Source organism: Hordeum vulgare, chromosome 3H (assembly GCF_904849725.1).
Source record: "Hordeum vulgare subsp. vulgare chromosome 3H, MorexV3_pseudomolecules_assembly, whole genome shotgun sequence".
NCBI lineage: Eukaryota > Viridiplantae > Streptophyta > Magnoliopsida > Poales > Poaceae > Hordeum > Hordeum vulgare.
This window is the reverse complement of record NC_058520.1, coordinates 541,831,619-541,846,656: the sequence shown is the minus strand read 5'-3', so window position 1 is coordinate 541,846,656 and position 15,038 is coordinate 541,831,619. Positions and strand designations below refer to the sequence as shown.

At 49.1% G+C, this 15,038-nt stretch overlaps 2 protein-coding genes and 1 long non-coding RNA gene across 7 annotated transcripts; 1 reads left to right on the top strand and 2 right to left on the bottom strand.

Moving 5' to 3' along the window:
* Positions 1-1,726: 1,726 nt before the first annotated feature.
* LOC123444834 (transcription factor LG2-like) lies at positions 1,727-9,049 on the top strand. 4 transcript variants are annotated; one of them, XM_045121691.1, is made up of 13 exons: positions 1,727-2,026; positions 2,149-2,326; positions 2,953-3,089; positions 3,600-3,724; positions 4,055-4,357; positions 5,443-5,490; positions 5,601-5,660; positions 5,758-5,835; positions 5,922-5,967; positions 6,125-6,396; positions 6,576-6,815; positions 8,474-8,616; positions 8,841-9,049. In XM_045121691.1, the coding sequence occupies exons 2-13, from the start codon at positions 2,169-2,171 to the stop codon at positions 8,938-8,940; spliced, it is 1,710 nt and encodes a 569-aa protein (XP_044977626.1). In that variant the 5' UTR covers positions 1,727-2,026; positions 2,149-2,168; the 3' UTR covers positions 8,941-9,049. The 4 variants fall into 4 exon arrangements, with proteins under 4 accessions (XP_044977626.1, XP_044977625.1, XP_044977628.1 ...); XM_045121690.1 differs by having other exon boundaries at positions 2,143-2,326; XM_045121692.1 differs by having other exon boundaries at positions 1,728-2,026; positions 2,143-2,326; positions 3,606-3,724.
* Positions 7,902-8,551, bottom strand: LOC123444838. The gene is made up of 2 exons (XR_006631031.1): positions 8,459-8,551; positions 7,902-8,223 (listed from the first exon to the last, which is right to left on the bottom strand). It is a non-coding gene; the product is annotated as an uncharacterized LOC123444838 (long non-coding RNA).
* Positions 9,050-10,289: 1,240 nt separating the features above from the next.
* LOC123444837 (uncharacterized protein YnbD-like) lies at positions 10,290-14,238 on the bottom strand. 2 transcript variants are annotated; one of them, XM_045121694.1, is made up of 3 exons: positions 14,044-14,238; positions 13,117-13,683; positions 10,290-10,734 (listed from the first exon to the last, which is right to left on the bottom strand). In XM_045121694.1, the coding sequence occupies exons 2-3, from the start codon at positions 13,658-13,660 to the stop codon at positions 10,499-10,501; spliced, it is 780 nt and encodes a 259-aa protein (XP_044977629.1). In that variant the 5' UTR covers positions 13,661-13,683; positions 14,044-14,238; the 3' UTR covers positions 10,290-10,498. The 2 variants fall into 2 exon arrangements, with proteins under 2 accessions (XP_044977629.1, XP_044977630.1); XM_045121695.1 differs by having other exon boundaries at positions 13,117-13,676; positions 14,044-14,233.
* Positions 14,239-15,038: the final 800 nt, after the last annotated feature.

Genomic DNA, 15,038 nt, shown 5'->3' with positions numbered 1-15,038 from the left:
CCTAAAGCGCGGGCCCGGTGATCAGTTTCCGCGTCAATACATCGAAATACTATGTTTAGCTCGAGTTGCAACGTGGAGCCCGAAACTTGACACCGACACATAAAAATTAAAAATCTTGATATCAAATCGTCGCCACCATGTCAAATATGGTACAAACATATAATTTTCTCTAATAGTACAATCCAGGAGCTGGCATTCTGAATTTCAAAAAGGCAAAAAAGAAAAACTGGCTTCCTGTGACGCGTCGTTTTGTACCTCGGTGATTTACCATGGTAGCACGGCGGGAGAAAAATGAAGAACCATTCGTCAAAACATGCATGGATGCCAGTTCACTTGGTGATCTGCCTATACATTCCTCCCTCCCTCTTAAAAAAAGCTGCGACGACTTGACACTTACTACAGGCCCATCCTTCCCGAGAGATCGATCCATCAAATCTCTCTCTCTCTCTCTCTCAAAATAAAAAAAATCAGGCTTTGACCTTGGCTACTACGTAGTAGTACGTACACGTACTATACTACTGGAGTTCATATTTCCTTTCCTAGGCTGTGTACTGCTCCGTATTCCGCTGGAGTGGACTGGGCAGCGGGCAGGCTCCGGCACGTGAACGAGAGACTCTTTCTCATCCCGTCTTTGACCAACTCTACCTAGTGTATGACAAGTCTTCTTTTTTTACATGCAGTAGTACTACAACAGGACTTGAGAGTGAGAGATAAAAAGGTTTACCGGAGAAGGAATTTGTGGGCAGCGAGTATGAACGCATCTTCTCTCCATCGTCGCCGCGCCACGAGCACTTTGTTCTTCAGCCGCCCTAGTTTACACACCGGCCTTGAGGGCCCTACTTGAGATAAAGAGGATTAAGCACTAGCAGTATCTAGCCAGCGAGCGAGCAACTTGGCCTCAGATCAATCTAAACAAACCTGGCCACTAATCAGCCGGCGACAAGTGTCCTGTGCCCCCCCTACCAAGCTAGAGCGATCCACAACATGTCAGGGGGTGCAAAGGCTCTTCTCAGGATCGAACAAACATATTTTCTCATACAGGAAAGAATCTTTCCAGTATGTATTTGGTGTATGACAAGGCACCGATGTTGACCTCCGGATTGAAGAACCGGAGCACGGAGACAGACGACAAGTCCCAGACCAGCCCATTTTCCACGGGGAGCGCCCCCGAAAACTCCATGTTTTTTTTCGACCCAAGTGGTTTCTTTCTTTTTCCTCACACTGGATCGGCGGTGCATCATATCATATCTGATATACATATATGCCTGGTGGTGCTTTGGTTGGGAATGGGAGTGGCCACACGAGTAAACTAGAATTGTTGATGATATGTGGAGTGAGAGAACATACATGGTTGACAAATCAGCCCCGCCTGTGTGTGTCAATGCGTCTCTGCTTTCAGCAGAGGAGATTGGGATTGATGGAGGGGTAGAACAACTTCTCAAGCCCCCCTCTTTTTGAAAAATATAAAAAGGTTGTGAGCCTTTTTCCTCTCCATTTATTCCTTTTCAGAAACGGTTTTTTTCTCTCTATTCAATGCTCCTTTTGGTCGAGTACTTGCCGTCTCAGAGGAGCGCGGCCAATGGGGGATCAAAGGTGGTTGCAAGGAGTGGAGCAGGAGGAGACAGAAACGCTGACAGCAAAGGCCTACCACACACACACACACACTCACACCCTCTCCAGCAGCTCTCTATTCTCTCTCTATCTATACTCTCTCTTTCTCTTCAGTCAGTCCAGCTCTCCTCACGCACACACACAAAGACAACTCTCTCTCTCTCTCTCTCTAGCCTGTGATGTGAGTGTGAGGAAAAAGAAAGACAGGGTCGTGGGACGTGTTGAAGAGGACAAGATCTTCTTTGCAGTACAGTGGAGGAAACTCCAAGGCGGATTCAATTTGCCAGTGTGCGCGAACCGAGAAGCAAAGGGGCGCCAATCCCATCACTCATTCATTCATTCATTCATCCATCCCCCCCCCCCTCCTCTCTCCTCTCTCTCCCTCTGCCTCCCCTCGCATGCTTGCTCCAGGATGGTATGTACACATGTTCTCTTCCTCCCTCTTTATCTCTCTGGTCCTCCCTCTCCCTCTCTCTCCTCTCCAGTATTACTAACTTCACTCTGGCCTCTGGTCTGGTCTCTCCTTGGCAGCGGCAGCGGCAGCAGAGGTGGTGATCATGGTGCAAGGTGAGGAGGCGAGCTGTTCGTGGAGGATGGCGAGCGCCCACGACCATGCAGTGCACCTCAGCCACCAAGCAGCGCTCGCCTACCATGGCGGACTCCAGCTCCAACCCCATCACCATGCCGCCTCCGCCGCGCCGTCCGCCAGCTTCTTGTACTGCTCCCACTCCCACTCAGCCCCCTTTTCCCATTCCCCTTGCAAAATTTCCATTCTCTTTAATTCGAGGTTTGTGCTAGCTACCAGCTAGATATCCATGCATCCGTGCTCCAGCTGACCGGCTCATGCAACAGGAGCAGGAGCTAACTAGCAAGATCAGGCCAGCTTTTTCTCGCAACCAGTAGCAGTTTGCAAATCCCCCAGTCTCAGTGGGCAGGGCTACTTGTGTTTAATTAAGTCGTTTTTAAATCTCGATCGTGTGCATCCTTTTATCCATCATCTTTTTAACAAACTTATTCGACGCACAGTCACACACACACAGAGATATGCTTATGCTCCCTCCATTGGATTACACCTCCGCCAGCGCGCACCAGCTCCATTTCTTAATGCCGAAGGCCTTAACCGTACCACGAGAGTGATCCGGGCACCATCTTTTTCGGCCCCCGGCCTCATCCTTATCTGCTCCAACGATCTTTAGTAGCCTCCGCCCGCCTTTCCATTCTCGAAAAGCTTTTATCCTGTTTGATTTCCTATAGCAGCTGCTACAGCTAGCGTAATAAGTTGGCATATCACTCGCTGGTGATTGATGAGATGACGAGTTCTGTGCGCCACTGCTTGGGCAGGGACTTCCAGCCGGCAGCGGCCGCCGCCTACTTCGGGGAGCTGGAGGAGGCCCTCATCCACGGCGCCAACGCCGGCGTCGCAGACCACCTCCACCACAACCCCGGCGGCATGATCGCAGGCGACGCGCACGCCAAGTGTAAGCTACCTAACCTACGTACCCTCTTCTTCTTCTTCTTCTTCCTCCATGCACCTCCTATACCAAGTCCCAAACCTTAGCCACCTACCAAAAAGGATCGTTGGCTGCTGTTGTTCGGCACACATGGCGAGGGGTAGCCTGGGGGAGGCAGCAGTGAGACATGCCTCGCCTTTTGCATTCCCGCAAACAGTCGCCACATGCAGCAAGCTCGGCGCGGCATAAATGGTGAGACAAGGAAGGGAAAGCATGTCGCCGTCCTTGGGCTTGGGCTGGGTTGACCTCCCCTCCTCCACCCGTCGCCTACACTAGCACCAGCAGCCAACAGTGCAGCAGGAGCTTCTTCCTCCCTCCGCCATGTTTAGCTACAGCTACAGCTTTTATCTCTCACCCTGTGAGGGGGGGAGGAGGATGCACGCAGGAACAGCTGTTATTTTAGCTAGGGGAACAGGAACACCAACACGAGACCGATATGATTGAATCCTCTTTGTATCTATCTATCTATGCATGCAGCGGCAGCGGCAGCGGCAGGAGGAGGAGGAGGGTACCTGCAGGCGGGGGCGGGGGCGGGCAGGCCCCCCACGCTGGAGATCTTCCCTTCGTGGCCAATGCCGCACCCACAGCAGCTGCACAGTGGTGTAAGGACCCGCTTCCCATGATCATTCACCTTCACCCCCATGCATTCATTTACTGGCTCGCCTCAGTCGTCGTTGTCGCTGAACCCGAGGAAAAAGATGTCCATGTTCCTCCTCCGCTTGGCTCCGATCGGAATCGGGGGGTCCGTACTGCGTGCCACCGCCGGCCGGCCGGCCAGCCGGTCACGAGTAAAGAGGGCCTGCAAGGGGGGCGAAAACGTGTTCCCCTCCCCCGGCCAGCTCGTCACAGAGGCACATTAACCCTGCATGCATGCATGCGCGTGTGACCACTCTCGCTCGGCTCACTGTTTGCCTGGGTTAATTGCTGAACAGGGGAATTCGCAGTCAGTCGGGAGCACCACTGACTCGAGCTCAGCCCGGAACACAATGGCGCAGATGGAGCTGGTGTCCCCAGCAGGCCCGGCCGGCAGCGTCAGGCCCTCGCCCTCCTCCACCACCTCCGAGCAGCAGCAGCAGCAGCAACGGCAGGAGGTGATGATGGTGACCACTGATGATTACAGCTACAAGCCAGGCCTCCCTCCACCTGCCGCCGCTGGCCTCGCTGCCGCCGCCCCAAGCTTTCAGCCGCACCACCAGCACCAGCTGCAGCTGCACGGAGGAGGAGACCATGACAAGGTACAACGCTCCCCCTTTCTTGACCTTTTCCTATCAATCATACGTACCAGACCAGAGCAGCTAGCTAGATAATCGTACCAGTACCACCGCCCCGTCCCAAAGAGTTATCACGTACAGCACATGACACATCGCCTCGCCGCTCACTAGCTCGTCCTTGTTACTCTCCTACTAGCTAGAATGATACCGTCAAATCAAATATCCATAGAGAAAAACAGTTCTTGGCCCGTCGACAGAGGATGCCAAACTGTTAGAATTCGTCGTGCAAGCATGCATGCATGCAGCGTCGCTCTGTCGCGTCACCGTCCCTCCCGGGGCTACCCAAAGTGCACGGCCAAGAGTGTAGTACGTCCGTTTGTGTTCGCGTAGTCACGGACAGGCGCAAAACCTGTCTAGCTATCTGGCTAGATTATGTCTCTCTATGATGCTAGTGTCTTAAGTACCACCACAAGTACTCCTCCTCCAGCAGTAAGCACGAGACATGTGCCCTTTGCATAGACTAGATAGAGGAGAAAAGGCCATGCATGCTTGTTCGGGAGGGAACAGCTAGCCTCTATAACTCTCCATGATGGACGATGGCTGATTGGACTAATGGCATCTGGTCGATGCTACATCTGGTTACCATGCATAATGATGGACGATGGAACGGCCGGCCGGGTCGCCTTGGACTGCCTTTCTGTCTCTCCCAGGGTAGATGGTATAGACACAGATACAAAAGCAGGATCATATCACATGATTAATTAACCCCCGCCTTATCTCCTTGCTGCTCCTTGGCAAAGCGGCAGTGATGGTTACGGAGCCGTGATAGCCAGCCAGCTCCGAGCCATCGGTGTCAACAGGGACAGCTACAGCCAAAAGAAGTTACTGTGTTGAGCTTGCCGTGGGATCGAGCAACGGGCAGCAACTTTTGGCTCCGATGCACTATCCTGTTCCCTGTAGCTGCTCCTGCTTTCTTTGATGTTGATGTTGAGGTGTGGCACTGTGCTGCGCATAGGAGAGGAAGGAACCATGCCACTATGCACACAACCTTCGCTCTAACTCCGTACCCTTGTTTTTTCTTCTTCTTCTTCTTGGCGTACTTTGCACAGAGGAAACATGGATCCACGAGGAAAGATGGCAAGTTGGTAGATTCCAAGGTGGGATGGCTAGCTACTGTTTGTTTGCTTCTTCATCCACTCATGGCTTGATTCATGTCTCTTGGAGCCGTGGCATGTCATCATTTAAACTAATCGTTTTGGTTTTGCAGACCGAAAGGCGATTAGCGCAGAACAGGGAGGCCGCAAAGAAGAGCAGGCTGAGGAAGAAGGTGCTCACTCAAAAGATCCATAAACATGGTGCCTCTGATGATGATGACTGGTGCTTACGGTTGATTGCCTGAATTTGAGTGCCCTCTCTTTTCGCAGGCTTATGTGCAGAATCTGGAGACTAGCAGGGTCAGGCTTCAGCAGATGGAGCAAGAGCTCCAGAGAGCACGGTCGCAGGTTGTTATCACAGCTCTCGCCTTCTCTCCGTGCAGTCCATTTGATGCCTTTCTCCTCTCACAAAATTGCTTGCTTGCTTGTTCCAGGGGATATTTCTCGGAGGGTGCGGCGCAGGCGGTGACATGAGCCCTGGTAATCAGCGCCCGTCCGTCTGAACTTTTTTTACTCCAACGACGACGACTGCAAAAGCCTGAGACCTTTTTTTTTTACTTTTACCTTTTTACCCGTGGTGATTGATGGTAATGACTGACTTGTAGTAACACCGTGGTCCGTGCATCTCGTCTCGTAGGGGCCGCCATGTTCGACATGGAGTACGCGCGGTGGCTGGACGACGACGGCAAGCGGCTGGCGGAGCTCCGGGGCGGCCTGCAGGCGCACCTGGCCGACAGCAACCTGGGCGCCGTGGTGGAGGAGTGCATGCAGCACTACGACGAGCTGTTCCAGCTCAAGGCGGAGCTGGCGCGCTCCGACGTCTTCCACCTCCTCACCGGCGCCTGGGCCACCCCCGCCGAGCGCTGCTTCTTCTGGATGGGCGGCTTCCGGCCATCCGAGCTCCTCAAGGTTATTGCCACTCCGTATATTTTGCTATCATCTTCCTCCCATGCACTGCATTTGCATTTGCATTTGCATCCGCATCCATGAAGGATGGTCCGTGCATGCATGCATGCACGCACGCGCCGCACGGACGGCCGTTGCGTCCCGTACCAACCGAGGCTAGAAGCCGTCTTGCTATCATGCAGATCCTGATCGGGCAGCTGGATCCGCTGACGGAGCAGCAGATGATGGGGATCTGCGGCCTGCAGCACTCGTCGGAGCAGGCGGAGGAGGCGCTCGCGCAGGGGCTGCAGCAGCTGCACCAGTCGCTCGCCGACACCGTCGCCGCCGGCACGCTCAGCGACGGCACCCCCGGCCCCAACTACATGGGCATCATGGCCATGGCGCTCGAGAAGCTCGCCAGCCTCGAGAGCTTCTACCAGCAGGTCAGCATGCACGCATCAATTCCTCCTATTCTTGGACATGGACTGCATCATCATCAAACTTGCTGCCGTTAGATCATCATCTACACCAGGAACAACCTCTCTTGAATCCAACGATACAAAAAATAAAACCTACCGAAATAGAGTAAAATTTTTATGCTACAGTGTATAGTGCAAGTGGTCCTTTTTTTCTGTCAGAAACGATAGCTGCTGGTTCGGCCCTACGGAGCCATGTCCTACTTTCTCCATGAATGAATGACAGGCCAACTTTTCGTCAGAAACCAGCGGATTAAACCTGTGGATAAGCATTATTAGGTCTCTCTAGCATGCATAATCAGCCTGTTATTATAAAAACCATACTACTACTATCAAGCTAATGCTTCTGGTGCAGCCAATTATTGTACGTTTTCTAGCTAGACAAGTTGGTGGGGGCCCTGGGGCAGGAAATGTTTATTCCTGATCACACATGACATGTGTACGTGTACCTGCATATCCAGTACTACAATATATACATGTCTCTTTCTACATAAAGTCAATGGACGAATACATACGGTTGCGACTGTGCATAAACTATGTTCCTTGTGCCTCCCTACCCTCTCTTGTGCCAGCCACATATCTCCTCTCTTGTTTTATTCCCTCCTCTGTTTGCTGCTAGTATAGTAGTACCACAGCTGAGGCCCACAATCATGGCGAGAAAAATCCATGGAGGTCTCATTTATGATGCTCCATGCCTTGCAAAAGTTGCAAGGGTTCCTACCCATGAATAGTGCCCCCTACAGGAAAACCATCAGTGGCAGCGAGGAAAAGGACACACGGACACCACCTAAATTTCAGCTCCGTGGACAGGAGCCTTGAAGAAAGGTTGGGCCGATGCTGTGTTGCTGTTCCATCGCAAGTGTAGGAAAAACAATCATCTAGACTTTTTATGGGTTATCTTGTCTGTCTGTCTCTCTCAGGGCCTCATCAAGGGATAAAACAAGATTGAGACCTCCATTTCGTTCCTTGTTTTTTTCCCCTGCCTTTTTCTGAACCCTGGTTCCTTTTGAGATATGTTGATTGCGGTTTGTGGATGTAGATATTTGAAAGGTATTAAGGTATGCGGCCAATTAATAATTCTAGGATCATGATTGGGGCAATCATTCTGCATAAAGTCTTCTATGAAAAGATGGTGAATAGACTTAGATATAGTTGCATCAGAGAAAGTAGTATGCATAATAATAATGATTTGTTAGAAGTACTACCACAAGAATGGCTCAAATAAACATGATCACATCAGAGACTTCTTGTTCTTGGTTGCTCGGGAAAGGCTGGCAATTTTTTTTATACTAATCATAGGTTCTATTTTTTCCATTGGTTTTCATTCTCTTCAGATTTTCTCTGTTATATATGCCATGTTAAGTCCCACGCGATCCTATCAGAAAAGAATGTCACATTAGAATAAGCCCTTGCAAGAAGATCTGAACCAGCATCGAAAGCAGAATGTAGAAGTGAAAACAACCTAGCATTAGAGTATGCACTCTGCATAATGTTATAATCCCCCATCACTAAGTATATATAGTGCCGGCATTCTGTGTCGTGTTGAATTCCTAGCCAAGCCAAGATACAAAAATGTATAACATGCCATCTCGTTGTCTTGGGTGACTTACTTGCAAATGTTGCAGGCTGACAATCTGAGGCAGCAAACGTTGCATCAGATGCGCCGGATTCTAACAACCCGACAGGCGGCTCGGTGTTTCCTCTCCATCGGGGAGTACTACCGCCGGCTCCGAGCTCTCAGCAGTCTCTGGGCTTCCCGTCCTCGCGAGTAAGATTCATTTGCTCAGCTGCCAAAACTGCACACTGTATTCTTAGTTTTTCCCAAGTTTCAGAAGAAGAAAAACTTACGTGAAATCCATTCGGCCGTCACTTATTACTTGTTCATTATAGAGATTCAACACATGTGCATAAAAATGTATTTTTCGCATAATTTTTGTGTGTTTTCAGAAACATAAATAGATGACTTGCACCTCTTATTTTCTCCTGTAACAGCAACTTCATTGGGACCGAGAGCCTTAGCCCAACAGGAACCGAGCTGCAAGGCATGCAGCAGCACCACCAACCGCAACAGAATCAGTTCTCCGGATTTTGATGCTCTCCTGGAGGGTGTAACGTAGGGGTCAGTCATGTTAGAAAGAGAGGAGAAGACAAGGAGGGATTGTAATGTTCTATCATTGATTAAAGTATTTGAGAAAGCAACATCACTAGAGAAAAGGGAGGGGAGGAATTGTTGGGGTGCAATGCTGAGTGGCTCTCACCTGTTCCCATGGCTCCTGAACTGACTGAAGAGTTAGTAGATCAAATTTTGGCTCGCAGCAGGGCAAAGCAAGGCAGCAGATGCGTGGCTGCTCAGGGACCCGAGCAGACAAATTCCACTTTACAAAGGCAGGCACAAAAATAATACAAATTCGAATATTCTTGCTAAACAATCCCTTATCATCTATACTAGTAGGTTACTGCAAGTTTATTTTCGAAAAGGATACCTTTAGAGATAACACCCCAAGACAGAGCTGGCCAATAGTTTAAGATCGACTGTCAAATCAATAGAAAACGGCTACAGCAGCATATCAACAAACAATTAAGGACAACTGCTGCAGAAAACAGATGATACCGATATCACAGATGGAAAATGGGAGAAGATTACATGGAAACCGTAAATGTCTGAAACAACCAGCCAAAATGTGTCACTGCTAATCAACAAAAATGTTAAGCAATACATGTTGAAACAGCGGAAGGAACCTTACATAATAAATAAAACAATGAAAAGAAGATGGAAGTTCACATCTATTGATTGATAAACAAATGAAAAAAAAAAAGCTCTGTGGATGCTCCGTAAATATCAGATCAAGGGAGTCAGGACCTCAACATCAGTTCCATCGTACCATCTAGCAGGAACTGTTGTCAGGCGTGAAACTTGCCATCAGATGAAGATAATTCCAATGATGCAGCTCAGAATTCAATCTCTAACTCGAAAGCCACCCATTAACACGACAGACAGATGGCAAAAAGGATGAAAAACCAAGTGATCATACAAAAAAAATCAGAACGAGCACACTTTAAGCATAACCTCCATAAAAAGAATACCAAAATGAGCACACTTCAGCATAACCTCCATAAAAAGAATACCAAAATGAGCACACTTCAGCATAACCTCAATCAACATAGGTAAGTCAGGAAATTCAAAACAAGAAAATTTTGACATAATGAAATGGTTACGCGACGGGCTTGTACAGCACAAGCTATGAATAGCTGAGCATTTACTTTTGAACCAAACACAGGGTACCTAGCAGAGATATTGAATGCAAGGTACTGCCTTAAAAATGCAAGGTACGGATGAGAAACATACTACACTCAGTTATAAATGAGAATCTAGCAGGCTAGCAGGGACCTCTATTTTCAGAAAGAAAATCCCACAAAACAATTTGTCTTGAGAGCATTCAATGATAGGAAGGATCACCGAACAGTGTCCATAAAAAGAGCAGCACTGTAAGCCACAGTAACAATCATCATATCCATACAACATAGTCGATAATAGTTAACTAAGAGAATGAAACGCCTTGGACATTTACTGGGACAGCAGTAGAGATAACACCAAAGCATGAAGTCATCTCAATTATCACAGTTATTGAACAAGTATGTTTCTTGCGAGTTCAATGCTTTCTTCGGGTGTAGTCCGAAAGAATCACAGAACTCACATCGGATTCCCCACTTCTTTTTGAGGGAGAAAGCAAGTGTTTTGACCATTCCTCTAAGCTTTTGCGATGAAGAGTATTCATGCTGATAGAAGGTCGTTTCTCGCGAATCATTTGCTCAGCAGCTTTCCAATCATCAGCTAATCCCAGTGCAACAAGAAGTGCGCACATCACGCAGATACTTCTGCCGTGGCCTGTTAACAATTTAGCAAACCTCTTAAATGATGAGCTTCGAAGAGCTTAATGCACCAGGAAAGGAAAATGTGTTCTCTGTAATGGTTAATGGCGTGCTTCGTATAGATAGGAGTACTAGAGTAGCTTATCACATGGATTAGGCTGTTTGGATCCTGCCTTACATCAACCAAATGGCTAATTTACAGGCTACTTCACTGATGCTCTTTTGCTTGACTGGATGGACAAAAATATAAAGGGAAGAAAGAAATATTACTTCCTAGTTGTGAAAAGGACAAAGGCACGCATCATATGACTTGATGCTTAGCAGTTAACCCTTGATCCCACATGACCATGTCCTACATCATTTCTACTTCCATATAGGAAAATGAAAAACTGTAATGCACAATTTGACCTCAAAATATTACTGACTGTTTACCTAGAAAGTACCGACACGTCAAAATTCGCTGTATCCCCGTATAATATGTGTACAACACGGGGACACGCGGGAGCTCAGGACACGTGGAGTATCCCGTAATTTCCGATTAAAGGGGGAAAATATACCAGCACGGCTTAAACAACTGGGATACGCCACGGACACGAGAAGGTCCAGTCAGCCCACATACTTAACCCAAACAGGCATCAATCAAGCACCCCATCTCCAGTTCTCCACTCGAGTCCACATTCCTGCGACTGTGCCACAGCCGGCGCCTCTGACATGTGGAAATCTCTGGCCAGCTTTCCTCTCAGTAGCAAGGTACGGGCACGGCTTCCCCTCATCTCTCCCCACTCTCCTTCCCCCCACTTGCCGTTCTTCCCTGCCGCCGGTGCCGCAGCTTGCTGTCTTGTTAGTGCTGGTGTTGACTTCTTGCTGGGTAGGGAGCATGGCATCTGGGGGCAGCGGCATGGCAGTGGGTGACAGTGAAGAGACCTGGTATTCCAGATCCTAAATATCCTATGTGGGCTTATGTTCTAATACTAGCATACAGTGTATTTTGCAAGTTGGGAAGACCTCAGTATGAGGAAAGTGGCGATCATTCAAGGATTTTAAAAGTGAGGAAACTTTGGAATCTCCAGCCACCTTTCCTCTCAGTAGCAAGGCACGGCCTTCCCTCCCCCCTCCCCCTCTCTGCCATTCTTGCCTGCCGCAGCTTGATGTCTTGTGGCTGCTGGTGCTGACTTCTTGCTGGCTCTGAGCATGGCATCTGGGGGCAGCGGCATGGCAGTGGGTGACAGTGAAGAGGCCTGGTATTCCAGATCCTAAATATCCTATGTGGGCTTATGTTCTAATACTAGCATATGGTGTATTTCACTATTTTGCAAGTTGGAAGGACCTCAGTATGAGGAAATTGAGGATCATTCAGTTCAATCATTCAAGGACTTGAAAAGGGAGGCATGGAGGCAACAAATGGGGTAGTATTTTGATCTCATCTCATTATCTTTCTTTTATTACATGGCATGTTTTTTTAAATATATACACAATGTATCCCTGTATGGCTGTTTTTGGAAAATGTAATATTACGTGTCCCCGTATGCGTATCCCCATGTCCGTGTCCCTGTATCGGTGCTTTTAAAACAATATAACTATCGAGATATAAGGTAACTTAAACTTAAGTATTGCATGGCTGCAAACCGTCTATAACTAGTGTACTAAGAGCTCAATACACACAACTTTGTATTCATAACCCAATTGTACAAACCGCTGTAAACTTATAATGAATATGAGCTAAACAAACAAATTAACTGGCCTCACAGCTCCTGATCAAGCTTCATTTTTAGTCCTAAGTCTAAATCAGGCCAAACGGGCTCTTGAGACAGTAGATGACATTACAATTACATTTGTAATATTCGTTATGTATGCGCAAACCTTGTATTCACGCATGAGGGTATATCTTGATCTCTATATGATGGCAATTTACTGAAGATTGTCATATATTAAATTTAGCCTATAATGTATGAGAGGCAGTTTAACTTTGATAGATATGGAAAGATAAATTAGAATGCTAGAAGAACCACGGGACACCTTGTAGTCGCACATATGGGTATATCTTGACCCATATATGATGGCAATTAGTGAAGAATGTTATACGTCATTAAATTTATCCTATAATGTATGAGAGGCAGTTTAACTCTGACAGATATCGAAAGATAGATCAGAAATGCTAAGAATAACCACAGGACAGAAATGCACATCAGCACACCTACAATACAGCTCAACAGTTTATCCACCTCAAGGCAGTAGATGTGTCTCCTCTATCAACAACAAATATCTAATATAAGTAGTAAGCTGAATAGTGAATTCAGATGCATGAAGACAAGTAGACGACCACTATTATTTTCAAAACATAATAAAACACAAGGCTGTTCCTAAATCTAGAATAACAAACTAACAGATGAAAACTTACCATAGGCACAGTGGACATACACAGGTTTGTTCTGTGACCGCTTTCTCACAGCCCATCGCACAGCTGACTCAATCTGAGGTGGCTGAGGCGCCCTTGTATCCCATGTAGCGACACACAAATATGAATTCTCGGATATAGTTGAGCTTCTTGGCAGCTCGCACGTACAATCAATGACTGCGGGTTCGCCAGGTGGCAGGCGTTCAACTGAAGAAGGCCAGCCTCCAACATACACTCCGTCCGCTATCTCGGTGTACAAGGGCTCATTTTTCACAAATCTCCGCAACAGCACAAACAGATGGATGAAAAAGAGAAAGGGCGAGAATATGACCCATGACCATAGGGGAAAGCTTCCATTGGATGCCTTGCCGAGGAGCAACGGGAGGTCGACCGACGGATGGGAAGCAATGGAGATAAGCACGGCAATCAGGCAGGCGTATATGAGGGGCAATGAGAGCACTTTCATGCCCAGTCCATGAGCGAAGTACGCCGCAGTGAGCAAGACAGCCGCCTTGAGTCCAATCAACCGGGATATCCCCCAACCCATCTTCACAAGCCTTCAACTGAACCCTGACATCAAAGATAAAATGTCAACAAACCTGAATCGGGAGGGATAGTACCCAGTTCCAGCTAAGAGGAAGCTACGCCTTTACGGTTCGAACAAATCAAATTGCGGCGTACAAAGCGATACTGTACTGATTAGCAGCAAACGAGAAACCCTCCCCCCCCCCCCCCAACCCCAACCCCCCAACCACCACCCGCCGGCATTGTCACCGAACAATTGCAGTGTTCTGGCTATTCCTGGGTTGGCTATGGTACTTTTTTCTTGCCGCTTGCGCATGGGAAATCTCCAATCCATCGCCCCGGATTCAACAGCAAAGCTACGCCGTAAATCCTATGTAGCGGTCTGAACAGGGAGCAATATAGTACCTCCTAGGGAGAAACGGTGGGGAACGGATCGGGGGCTCTCACTCCGATCCCAGCAGCGGCGGGTGTAGGGATCGCGACGGCCGACGGGAGACGGTGCCCGGTGCTTCTGGTCTGGTCAGGTGCGGCGGTCTGGGTTGGGGATTTTCCGGGGGATCGGGATGGGGAATTTTTTCCAACTAAAAAGAAGAACGAACGCGTCTGCGAATCAGGGGCTATGGGCCGGGCTGGATGCTCAAACTGCATACCTGGCCAAACGGACCGGCCCGGCACGACACGGCACGGCACGGCACGGCCCGCCGTAATCGTGCCAGGCACAGCACGGCCCGCCTGGGCCTGATTAATATACGGGCCACCTGTGCCGGCCCGCGTGCCAGCCTTCCAGGCCCAAGCACGACACGCAGGCCTAATCGGACCGTCCCGCGACACGCTAGGCCCACGTCACGCTGGCTATGTTGATTTAAAAAAATAAAAAAGGCAAAAAAATCAGGCCCCGCCTCCCTTTCCTGCGCCCTCCCCTCCCTTTCCCGCGCTCCCACCTCCCTTTCCCGCCCTCCCCTCCCTTTCCCGCGCACCCTACCCGCGCCCCCGCTCCCGCTGACCGCGCCCCCGCCAGCCCAGATCTATCGGCCGCCTCGCTCCCTCCTAATCATGTCGGGCCGTGCCGGCACGCGGGCTCGGGGTGGCAGCCCGGGCACAGCCATGGCGTGCTCGTGCCTGGCCCGGGCACGATTAGCCTGTGCTGGGCCCGACCCATGTCGTGCCTGGCCTGTGGGCAGTCAGGCCGGCCCGCGTGGCACGGTCCGTTTGGCCAGGTATGAACGTAAACTGCAGATTTCGTTTTCATCTGCACAAGCGTGCGCCTAGCCCAGGTTTCCGAAATCACTGATCGAGCACTACTCCTTTTAAATACCACTAGTACAAATGCCCGTGCGTTACAACGGGCTATAAATGTAATAGAAGTTGACCCTTATAAATTTTTTTATAATTAATTAATT

Coding starts and splice junctions, on each gene's coding strand:
- LOC123444834 (XM_045121691.1), top strand. CDS start 2,169: ATGGTGCAAGGTGAGGAGGCGAGCTGTTCGTGGAGGATGGCGAGCGCC. Junction 3,725..4,054: donor CACAGCAGCTGCACAGTGGT/GTAAGGACCCGC, acceptor ATTGCTGAACAG/GGGAATTCGCAGTCAGTCGG. Junction 6,397..6,575: donor GGCCATCCGAGCTCCTCAAG/GTTATTGCCACT, acceptor GCTATCATGCAG/ATCCTGATCGGGCAGCTGGA.
- LOC123444837 (XM_045121694.1), bottom strand. CDS start 13,660: ATGGGTTGGGGGATATCCCGGTTGATTGGACTCAAGGCGGCTGTCTTG. Junction 10,735..13,116: donor GTATGTCCACTGTGCCTATG/GTAAGTTTTCAT, acceptor AATTGTTAACAG/GCCACGGCAGAAGTATCTGC.